Source organism: Oncorhynchus mykiss, chromosome 16 (genome assembly GCF_013265735.2).
Source record: "Oncorhynchus mykiss isolate Arlee chromosome 16, USDA_OmykA_1.1, whole genome shotgun sequence".
NCBI classification, from domain to species: Eukaryota; Metazoa; Chordata; class Actinopteri; order Salmoniformes; family Salmonidae; genus Oncorhynchus; species Oncorhynchus mykiss.
Window position 1 is genome coordinate 48,088,699 of NC_048580.1, and position 12,418 is coordinate 48,101,116.

The window sequence follows — 12,418 nt, forward strand, 5'->3', positions numbered from 1 at the left end:
TACGCCCAATAAGACTTGAGGCTGTAATAGCGGCCAAAGGTGCTTCAACAAAGTACTGAATAAAGGGTCTGAATACTTGTGTAAATGTGATATTTCAGTTATTCTTTTTTTTACTTCTATAAACCTGTTTTTGCTTTGTCATTTGGGGATATTGTGTGTAGATTGATGAGGAAAAAAACAATTTAATCAATTTTAGAATAAGGCTATAACGTAACAAAATAAGGAAAAGGTCAAGGGGTCTGAATACTTTCCGAATGCACTGTAAATTCACATTAGCCTGATCTGTAAAGCAATATAGGTCAACAGGTGCATAGGCAAGAGCCCAACTCATATATATCACAATGTACCCTACAACCAACCTAAAATAACCTTGTCACATACTGGGTCCATGTTTAGTAAACAACATAGAACATCACTAAGTATCTCAACCTTTGTCAGGCACATGATGTACAGACTCCTTGAGCACTCTGAAAATCAGAAAGATATAGTTGAGGCATCAAAGTTATCTTGAGTTATTTTCTCAGGACGATCCTCATCATCATTTTGGGAGGATTTTCAACAATATTTACTTTTGAATGACCATTAGGTAGCTAGTGAATGACAGTGAATAGTGAATGACTAAGAAATATTAAAACTACTAACATACAATATTATACCATCTCTGTAACTGTATTATTCATCCTTTGTGTCAAACAACCTAATGAAAAAACATGCCAACTTGAAAATGGTTGATGATCATAGCAAATGATTTATTCATGGGTGACTTGCAAACAACACATTTAAATGTACTGGGACCTATTCAATAGCCTCGTCTCAGATAAGGATGCCATCTAGTGGTAGCTTTAAGTAGTTACGCCTGCAGATTTCAAATGGAAAGAATGTCTGCATGGCATAAAGAGATGAGGCTAGAAGGGCATTTATATAGTGTACATTTCCTGCATGTGTTCCAGCAAAAGGAGTGCAAGCTCTATTACTAAGTTTCAGTCAGTGGTGGAACTCAGTGCCCAAGTGCACCTGATATAAAGAGGAAATATAGTTTATATTGACTGTAAAGAGGTGCCACACCTATAATGAGGTGCTGTCGCCTCTGTTTACGGGTTTGTTTTTAAAATTGTAGTTTTTAACCTCCCTGGTCAAGGTTCTTTCTTCACACAGCGTCCTGTAGTACAGTCTTCCCGTCCGGTCCATTTCAGGCGGTTTTTAGCAAAGATTGCATAGGCTTTGTCCATGACTGGTCTAACGAGAGGCCATGACATGAAGCGGCCCAGCCAGCCTAAACCAACTGCACTGTACATGACTGTAAAGGCTGGAACTCCACGGTGAACCTGGAGGGAGGTGAGAGGAAGTGGCAGAGTTATTGAAAGAAGAGATACATACTGTGGGTGTTACTAACTAAACTGAACAAAACTATGAACGCAACATATAAAGAGTTGGTCCCATGTTTCATGAGCAGAAATAAAAGATCCCAGACATTCTCCATATGCACAAAAAGCTTGTTGCTCTAAAGTTTTGTGCACAAATTTGTTTACACCCCTGTTAATAAGCATTTCTCCTTTGCCAAGATAATCCATCCACCTAACAGGTGTGGCATATCAAGAAGCTGATTAAACAGCATGATCATTACACAAGTGCTCCTTGTGCTGGGGACAATAAAAGGCCACTAATGTGCAGGTTTGTCACACAACATCACAGATGTCTCAAGTTGAGGGAGCGTGCAATTGGCATGCTGACTGCAGGATTGTCCACCAGAGCTGTTGCCACAGAATTTAATGTTAATTTCTCTACCACAGGTATTTCAAAACCGTCAAGGGTACGCAAAATTAAAATGTGATTCACATAAAATATATATTTACATTTTTTTTACATTTTCAAACAGTCCATTTATATTTTCCAACGGGGCTATACATTTGGGTGAGTTTTCCCCCCTTCGCCTGAGTAGCTTCGTTTCAATGCCAAAAATAAAATGAAACCATCTAGTGTTCAGCGAAATAACAACACAATGTCAAATACAAGTAGCCTAGTCAAATAATTACTCCACAAACTCCACAAGCCAAACATAGCTGCTGCTCATGTTGGTATCTGTACTGATGGAGCAAAAGCCATGGCAGGAAGACATAGTGGAGTGGTAATGCGCGTGCAAGCAGTTACTCCCGACGCCACTTGGGTCCACTGCATCATCCACCGAGAGGCTCTTGCTGCCAAGGAATGCCTGACAGCTTGAAAGACGTTTTGGACGCTACAGGGAAAATGGTTAACTTTGTTAAAGCAAGGCCCCTGAACTCTCGTGTATTTTCTGCATTATGCAATGATATGGGCAGCGACCATGTAAAGCTTTTACACTTACATAAGTTATTAAGGGGCAAAGTATTGACACATTTTTTTTAATTGAGAGAAGAGCTTAAAGTTCTCTTTACTGACCATAATTTTCACTTGTCTGACCGCATGATGACGAGAGACTGGCCTATCTTGGTGATGTTTTTTCTCGCCTGAATGATCTGAATCTAGGATTACAGGGACTCTCCGCAAATATATTCAAAGTGCGGGACAAAATTGAGGCTATGATTAAGAAGTTGGAGCTTTTCTGTCTGCTTTAACAAAGACAATACACAGGTCTTTCCATCATAGTACGATTTTTTGTGCGCAAATTAACTCAAGTTTACTGACAATGTCAAATGTGATATAGCGAAACACCTAAGTGAGTTGGGTGTGCAATTACACAGGTACTTTCCCGAAACGGATAACACAAACAACTGGATTCGTTATCCCTTTTCATGCCCTGCCTCCAGTCCACTTCCCGATATCTGAACAAGAGAGCCTCATAGAAATTGAACACATGCGGCTATTCTGTGTTGAGCGGTTAACAAAGAAACAGGTCCTCCTATATGCTTAATTTAGAGTTACTTATGCAACTTTAGTTGTGATACAAATGTTGGGCTATATGTTTTGATATTTAATACATTCTAAGGCTGCATGATACGACTAATGATGATTTGAAAAAAGCTGCATGAAAAGCATGAGCTCTGCTTAGTTTTTTTTTGCACAGGTTGCACACACTTAATTAGTCTCTCATTCACAATTAAACAAGCACTTTAATTTCTCGGATGCATCCCCTTAGTGTGACCGTAACGCACCCTAAAATAATCCATGCCTTTGCGGCCAGTGTCCGTTGTGCCCTTGGGATGAATATCCCCCATAGTATCCCCCATAATACAAAAGTTGGCCTATTTCATTCTGTGCAAGAAATAAATATTCCAAGCATAGTCTGGGACAGTTGTGGGATGAGATAAAATAAAAAATTAATACAACCACTAGAATCAAAAAACGTTTTAAAAGCAGTGAGCAATGATCCAGTCTGTATCACTTCCGGCCGTGATTGGGAGTCCCATAGGGCGACACACAATTGGCCCAGCAGTGTGCCCCAGCAGAGTGCCCCATGGTGATGGTGGGGTTCTGATATGAGCAGGTATAAGCTAAGTACAACGAGCACAATCGCATTTTATCGATGGCAATTTGAATTCAGTGAGCTTCCGTGACAAGATCCTGAGGCCCATTGTTGTGCCATTCATCCACTGTAATCACCTCATGTTTCAGCATGATAATGCACGACCCCGTGTCACAAGGATCTGTACACAATTCCTGGAAGCTGAAAATGTCCCAGTTCTTCCATGGCCTGCATACTCACCAGACATGTCTCCTATTGAGCATGTTTGAGATGCTCTGGATCGACGTGTTTGACAGTGTGTTCCAGTTCCCGCCAACATCCAGCAACTTTGCACAGCTATTGAAGAGGAGTGGAACAACATTCCACAGGCCACAATCAACAGCCTGATCAACTCTATGTGAAGGAGATGTGTTGTGCTGCATGAGACAAATGGTGGTCACACCAGATACTGCCTGGTTTTCTGATCAACGCCCCAACTTTTTTGTTGTTGGGGTATCTTTCATTTAGATTTTTGTTCAGCAAACAAAAGACCGACAACATAGCCGTTCTTGTCGTTCCAACTCAAGCTTGTTTACCTTGTTATTCTCATCAATCACGTGCATCTCGTCCATGGCCATCTCATAGCTGATTCCCCCATACTTCTCTTCATTGAAGCATTGCAGGGAGATGTCCACAAAGTCTACTTTCCCTGGTCGGTTTCTCTGCAGAAACTGCAGGAATTGGATCTCTTTAACACATATGGGGCATTCTCCATCATATAGCACCTGTGATTGAGTGGAACGGAGAAAAAACAGTTTATGTCTTGTTGGCTGTCTTATTGTAGCATATGCATTGAATATATTGTTGACATTAATCTTGTTTTGGAGCCCAGGATATGCAACATGAGTTATCTTACCCTGACAGCAGCAGGGTCCGTTGAATAGGTCCGATGGCTGCAGAGAGGTCGTGTCAAACCAATCACAGACCTTGAACTCACACTACTGGTTATTCTAGCCAACAATGTCCTCACAGTAGACAGCATTCTGTGGCAGCCACCGCACTAACTGAAGCAACAGTCTGGACCCCAGGAATATAAAATCAGGAAATATAAAGTATTAATGATAGCTGTGATTATTGCTTGTGCTTAATTAAATTAAAACCATACTTTTCAACTTTGTTTCCAAACATAGTGAGTTTGTAGAACAAATACATTGACCAAAACCTATCCCTAAATGTACAAAAACAAATATTTGGAATTACTGGATTACTAGGTGAAGTGGCTAAGTGAAAAAAAGTGGTTTAGCTAGCTAACGTTATTTGCTTTTGCTAGATAGATACCGTAGCTAGCTACAGTATGTCACGTAACAACAAACTGTAGATAATTAATTAGACTGGCTACCAGATTAGCTAGTCATTCTAGCAAAGTCAATAGACAATAAACCTTAACTATACAAAGTATGCGATCAGGTCTTACCAAACAGCAGAGGATGGTCCAATTCAGGCAAGCTGTGATTCTCAATGACACTGGCAGACACTAAAATCCAAACGTTACACAACTGCATTGTAGCTAGTTCAAAATGGTAGCATTGTTGATAGTTTAGCTAATGGTACTTAGTTTCAGCATTGCTGTAGGGAAGCTAACGTTTTTCATGGTAGGTAAGAGTAGGCTCATGTAATTGTTTCCTAGCTAATTAAGATAAAATAACAACGATGGAAGTTTATTTGGACAGCTGCTGGCTAACGACTAGCTAACAACAACATTTTAGCATGTTTGATAACAAACGTGGTCGCAGGTCATTCTGGGATTTGAAGTCCGTTTTGGGACCTGTAGTCCCGATGTTGGCCAATGACGTGACTTGAGTGAACGCCAACAATTATTGTCTGCTATAGTCATTGGCCTCACCTCAGCTAACGGAATGTCTGATACCCGAGCAATGTACACAGATGATACCAAAGAGTAACTATACTCTCTGGTGATACACCCCCTGAAACGTCTGCCGGCTAGTTGTGTTATTCAACAAACCTGCTTTTTTCGCCATCGAGCCAATCTGCTGGTAGCTACAGTCGAAATGGGATATTGAAAGGGAACATTTTTTACATTATGGGGAAATTATCTAACCAAATGTGTGACAGTTCACTTGACACAAGACTGAAATCAAACATTACACTATTGATTAAATGTGCATTTTACATTTATGGCAACTTTCACAGCATTTGTCAATAACCAAGTCTAGGTTGTACAATCAGTAACATAATAAGAATATTCATTGACATTTTGGGATAGGTGCAAAATAAGAAAAACGATAACAAGGGTTTGAGTGAGAGGTCTGTTGTCTCCAAGTGGCCACACACATCTCAAAACTGTGCACAGTTCCTAAGTAATTTCCATTCACTTTTCTGACAAGGAAAAAGGCTTCAACAATCAGGTGTTTTTTTATAGTTCACCTAGCTTTAAGGTTGAGGAACTGAAGCAAGCACACTTGTAGTTTTTTGTTTGGAACACAGGCTAACTGGTGGGTCTAATCCTGAATGCGGACTGGTTAAAACCGCATTCAAGTCAGTGTCTATTCCACAAGTACCACTGGCTAAATCTATGACATTAAAATGCCTATTTACACTGTTCCATCTGACTTCGCAATCCACTGTCTCATTAGCCCAGCCAGGCAATTTATAAACTTGATCTCCACTATAAAAAGCATCTAGACATTATCTCACATTTCTTTTAGACCAACATTTCGTTTTCAACAGCGGAGATTTGTATAAACCTTGATGTCTGTCTCGCCGACATTTGTAACATTGTTTCAATATTCAAATTTGATCTCCAGCTGTCCCATAGTAATGAACGTGTCGGGACGAGACAGACAGGCAGGCAGCGTTTCTCAGCCAGTCGAAAGGGATATATACAAAGAAATAACGAAACAAAGTGCAACTAGTTTGCAGTCTTTCCAGCTTCAATTTGAAGTGATTGTGTTAGCTGTGTTGTTGGCTAGTTCCTCTGAACAACAGTGTCTTGACGAGTGAGCACATTTTCTATGCCAGGCGAAGTCGCGCATTAGCTCATTAGCTCATTGTTATGGATGCATCTAAATAAATGTAACTAGAAAACAGCTTAAACAAATGCAAATGCAGCTACTTTGCTGTTATTCTGGCGTGGTTATTCTAGCAAGCAAGGGATAAGAACGTTGCCAGGCCAGTATGGCAATGGAACATTTAGAACAAAGGACTGGGTCGCGTCCATAGATACAGAACAAAAAGACTTAGCAACTGGGTCGCCTCTCTGGCAACCGAACTGATAGAACAAACAACCAGACAGCTTGGGTAGCAACCCTAGACTTGTGGAAGGATGAATTAGTATGAATAAATTCATCAACATAACATTAATGAAAATATTTCAATCATTATTTGAATATGTTGGTAACTTGTTGTATAAAAGTGATAATTCACCCGTAGCCGGTGTGTGCAGGATATATTGTATATCCTCGAAACACCGGCTTCTCTGGCATTATCACTTAATTAAGTAATCCAAAAACATTCCATTATAAATCACAATCTGGGACAGGTGGGTATCATTTGAAAGTGTATACTATTGCCAACATGGCTATCTAAATGATAAAATATGATCTTACACTTCAGAATGAAGGATGCCTGGTCTTTCTTTAAAAGTAACTTCCTCACCATTTTAGATAAGCATGCTCCGTTCAAAAAATGCAGAACTAAGAACAGATATAGCCCCTGGTTCACTCCAGACCTGACTGCCCTCGACCAGCACAAAAACATCCTGTGGCGGACTGCGCTAACATCGAATAGTCCCCGCGATATGCAACTGTTCAGGGAAGTCAGGAACCAATACACACAGTCAGTCAGGAAAGCTAAAGCCAACTTCTTCAGGCAGAAGTTTGCATCCTGTAGCTCCAACTCCAAAAAGTTCTGGGACACTGTGAAGTCCATGGAGAACAAGAGCACCTCCTCCCAGCTGCCCACTGCACTGAGACTAGGTAACATGGTCACCACCGATAAATCCATGATTATCGAAAACTTCAACAAGCATTTCTCAACGGCTGGCCATGCCTTCCGCCTGGCTACTCCAACCTCGGACAACAGCTCCCCCCCCCCCGCAGCTACTCGCCCAAGCCTCTCCAGGTTCTCCTTTACCCAAATCCAGATAGCAGATGTCCTGAAAGAGCTGCAAAACCTGGACCCGTACAAATCAGCTGGGCTGGACAATCTGGACCCTCTATTCCTGAAACTATCCGCCGCCATTGTCGCAACCCCTATTACCAGCCTGTTCAACCTCTCTTTCATATCGTCTGAGATCCCCAAGGATTGGAAAGCTGCCGCAGTCATCCCCCTCTTCAAAGGGGGCGACACCCTGGACCCAAACTGTTACAGACCTATATCCATCCTGCCCTGCCTATCTAAGGTCTTCGAAAGCCAAGTCAACAAACAGGTCACTGACCATCTTGAATCCCACCGTACCTTCTCCGCTGTGCAATCTGGTTTCCGAGCCGGTCACGGGTGTACCTCAGCCACGCTCAAGGTACTAAACGATATCATAACCGCCATCGATAAAAGACAGTACTGTGCAGCCGTCTTCATAGACCTTGCCAAGGCTTTCGACTCTGTCAATCACCGTATTCTTATCGGCAGACTCAGTAGCCTCGGTTTTTCGGATGACTGCCTTGCCTGGTTCACCAATTACTTTGCAGACAGAGTTCAGTGTGTCAAATCGGAGGGCATGCTGTCCGGTCCTCTGGCAGTCTCTATGGGGGTGCCACAGGGTTCAATTCTCGGGCCGACTCTTTTCTCTGTATATATCAATGATGTTTCTCATGCTGCGGGCGATTCCCTGATCCACCTCTACGCAGACGACACCATTCTATATACTTCCGGCCCGTCCTTGGACACTGTGCTATCTAACCTCCAAACGAGCTTCAATGCCATACAGCACTCCTTCCGTGGCCTCCAACTGCTCTTAAACGCTAGTAAAACCAAATGCATGCTTTTCAACCGTTCGCTGCCTGCACCCGCACGCCTGACCAGCATCACCACCCTGGATGGTTCCGACCTTGAATATGTGGACATCTATAAGTACCTAGGTGTCTGGCTAGACTCTAAACTCTCCTTCCAGACCCATATCAAACATCTCCAATCGAAAATCAAATCAAGAGTCGGCTTTCTATTCCGCAACAAAGCCTCCTTCACTCACGCCGCCAAACTTACCCTAGTAAAACTGACTATCCTACCGATCCTCGACTTCGGCGACGTCATCTACAAAATTGCTTCCAACACTCTACTCAGCAAACTGGATGCAGTTTATCACAGTGCCATCCGTTTTGTCACTAAAGCACCTTATACCACCCACCACTGCGACTTGTATGCTCTAGTCGGCTGGCCCTCGCTACATATTCGTCGCCAGACCCACTGGCTCCAGGTCATCTACAAGTCCATGCTAGGTAAAGCTCCGCCTTATCTCAGTTCACTGGTTACGATGGCAACACCCATCCGTAGCACGCGCTCCAGCAGGTGTATCTCACTGATCATCCCTAAAGCCAACACCTCATTTGGCCGCCTTTCGTTCCAGTTCTCTGCTGCCTGTGACTGGAACGAATTGCAAAAATCGCTGAAGTTGGAGACTTTTATCTCCCTCACCAACTTCAAACATCTGCTATCTGAGCAGCTAACCGATCGCTGCAGCTGTACATAGTCTATTGGTAAATAGCCCACCCATTTTCACCTACCTCATCCCCATACTGTTTTTATTTATTTATTTTTATTTTTCTGCTCTTTTGCACACCAATATCTCTACCTGTACATAACCATCTGATCATTTATCACTCCAGTGTTAATCTGCATAATTGTAATTATTTGCCTACCTCATGCCTTTTGCACACAATGTATATATAGACTCCCCTTTTTTTCTACTGTGTTATTGACTTGTTAATTGTTTACTCCATGTGTAACTCTGTGTTGTCTGTTCACACTGCTATGCCTTATCTTGGCCAGGTCGCAGTTGCAAATGAGAACTTGTTCTCAACTAGCCTACCTGGTTAAATAAAGGTGAAATAAAAAAATAAAAAATAAAAAGAAAAACAGATTGTAATTTTGTTGTCCATATAATTTAATCATGAGTGCATTCGATTGCGTGTTTGTCAGCTACTAATGTTCCTCACTATAGGACAAACAGGCTCATTCGGTTCAGGACAACCCAAGGTATAACGCATGTCATCCTTCTAACTGTGTATCAAACATAGTGATCATGAACGTTGATACTGTAAATTACCTGAGTTTTCAAATATGGAAATGTGAAGTGCACATTTGGACTCAGGTGTGTGGTTTGCTTGTATGACATCAAAGAGGTATTTATTATAATCCTCAACATCTCATTAACGTCTCATCAGAACAATGTCTAGACTCCTCCCGATTTACAGCTTTCCCTCATTCAGACAACAACAAACACTCAAAAGTAGGGTCATTACTAGTTACTACAGCCAGAATAATTCTTCTTAACATCTGATTTTAAGCCTAACCACACTGCTAACCTTAAATATGAATTTTTACCAAATCGCCAATTTTGACATTGTGGCTGTGGTAACTAGTGACTATGGAGGACCAAACCTGCCATAATTAGAAATAAATGAATAAATAAATGCACACATAAATATACATACAGTACAAGAATAAATAAATTCACATGTAATTAGATAAATAAATACATTGACCAAAAATATAAACGCAACATGTAAAGTGTTGGTCCCATGTTTCATGAGTTGATATAAAAGATACTCGAAATGTTCCATACGCACAAAAAGCTTATTTCTCAGATTTTGTGCACAAATTTGTTTACATCCCTGTTATTGAGCATTTCTCCTTTACCAACATAATTCATCCACCTGACAGGTGAGACATATCAAGAAGATGATTAAACCACATGATCATTACATAGGTGCACCTTGTACCGGGGACAATAAAAGGACACACACTACAATACCACAGATTTCTCAAGTTGAGGGAGCATGCAATTGGCATGCTGACTGCAGGAATGTCCACCAGAGCTGTTGCTAGAGAATTGCATGTTCATTTCTCTACCATAAGCATACTCAAACGTTGTTTTAGAGAATTTGGCAGTATGTCCATCTGGCCACACAATTGCAGACCACACCAGCCCAGTACCTCCATATCTGGCTTCTTCGCCTGTGAGATCATCTGAGACCAGCCACCTGGACAGCTGGTGATACTGTGGGTTTACACAACTGAAGAATTTCTGCACAAACTGTCATAAACAATCTCAGCGAAGCTCATTTGCGTGCTCGTCATTTTCACCAGGGTCTTCACCTGACTGCAGTTTGGTGTGGTAACTGACTTAGTGGGCAAATGCTCACCTTTGATGGCCACTGGCACGTTGGAGAAGTGTACTCTTCACGGATTAATTTAGGTTTCAACTGTAGCGTGGAGATAGCAGACAATGTGTATGGCGCCGTGTGGGAGAGCGGTTTGCTGATGTCAACATTGTGAACAGTGTGCCCCATGGTGGGGGTGGGGGTGGGGTTGTGGTAAAGGCAGGCATAAGCCACGAACAATTTTATGGATAGCAATTTGATTGCCCAGAGATACCGTGAAAGATCCTAAGGCCCATTACCGTGCCATTCATCCACTGGCATCACTTCATGTTTCAAGATGATAATGCACAGCCCCATGTCACAAGGATCTGTACAGAATTCCTGGAAGCTGAACATGTCCCAGTTCTTCCACAGTCTGCCTACTCACCAGACACGTCACCCTTTGAGTATGTTTGGGATGCTCTGGATTGTTATCTTCTTATGGCTGGGGGGCAGTATTGAGTAGCTTACATGAATAAGGTGCCCAGAGTAAACTGTCTGCTACTCAGGCCCAGAAGCTAAGATATTAATATTATTAGTAGATTTGGATAGAAAATACTGTGAAGTTTCTAAAACTGTCTGTGAGTATAACATAACTCATATGGCAAGCAAAAACCTGAGAAAAAATCCAACCAGGAAGTGGGAAATCTGAGGTTTGTAGGTTTTGTAGGCCTATCCAAGACACGGTGTAAATTTGGTCCGATTGCACTTCCTAAGGCTTCCACTAGATGTCAACAGTCTTTAGAACCTTGTTTCAGGCTTCTACTGGGAAGGGGGAGCGAATAAGAGCTGTTTGAACCAGGTGTCTGGCAGAATGCCATGAGCTAAATCATGCACACGGCCGTGAGAGTTAGAGTTTTCATTTCTAAAGACAAAGGAATTAATTCTATACATCGTTTGACATGTTCCAACGAACTGTAATATAACTTTTTTGAACTTTTGTCTCGACTAAGTGTGCCTGCGCCTCATGAATTTGTATTTGTGAACTAAACGCTCGAACAAAAAGGAGGTATTTGGACATAAATGATGGACTTTATGTCATGCAATAAAATGCAAATTAATTACTTAAAAATCATACAAATGTGATTTTCTGGATTTTTGTTTTAGATTCCGTCTCTCACAGTTGAAGTGTGCCTATGATAAAAATTACAGACCTCTACATGCTTTGTAAGTAGGAAAACCTGCAAAATCGGCAGTGTATCAAATACTTGTTCTCCCCACTGTATATGAAGAGAAATTCATGAATTCTGGTCAGCATTTTAGTATGTCCTTGCTCATTTATTTGTTTAAGTGTGGATTTATTTATCCATTTACCTATTTATGTTTGCATTTATTTATAATTATGGCAGATTTGGTCCTCCCTATAGCGCATACGGAAATTATTCATACCCTTTCTCTTTTTACACATTTTGTTACGTTACAGCCTTACTCAAAAATGTATGAAATAAAAGAAAATCTTCATCAATCTACACACAATACCCGATAAAGAAATGTTTGCAAATGTATTAAAAATAAAAAAACAAATACTTATTTGCATAAGTATTCAGACCCTATGCTATGAGACTCGAAATTGAGCTCAGGTGCATCCTGTTTCCATTGATCATCCTTGAGATGTTTCTAT

General features: G+C 41.3%; 1 protein-coding gene across 1 annotated transcript; it reads right to left on the bottom strand.

Annotated features, from left to right (window-relative positions):
- Positions 1-728: 728 nt before the first annotated feature.
- LOC110492156 (uncharacterized protein At5g50100, chloroplastic) lies at positions 729-5,242 on the bottom strand. The gene is made up of 4 exons (XM_021566213.2): positions 4,896-5,242; positions 4,338-4,498; positions 4,018-4,206; positions 729-1,325 (listed from the first exon to the last, which is right to left on the bottom strand). The coding sequence occupies exons 2-4, from the start codon at positions 4,461-4,463 to the stop codon at positions 1,134-1,136; spliced, it is 507 nt and encodes a 168-aa protein (XP_021421888.2). The 5' UTR covers positions 4,464-4,498; positions 4,896-5,242; the 3' UTR covers positions 729-1,133.
- Between the last annotated feature and the right edge of the window lie 7,176 nt (positions 5,243-12,418).

Excerpts from the sequence above, each read along its gene's own strand:
- LOC110492156 (XM_021566213.2), bottom strand. The coding sequence starts at position 4,463 with ATGCTGTCTACTGTGAGGACATTGTTGGCTAGAATAACCAGTAGTGTG. Across the intron at positions 4,207-4,337 it reads CGGACCCTGCTGCTGTCAGG|GTGCTATATGATGGAGAATG; the intron begins GTAAGATAACTC and ends ACTCAATCACAG. Across the intron at positions 1,326-4,017 it reads TGATTGATGAGAATAACAAG|GTTCACCGTGGAGTTCCAGC; the intron begins GTAAACAAGCTT and ends ACCTCCCTCCAG.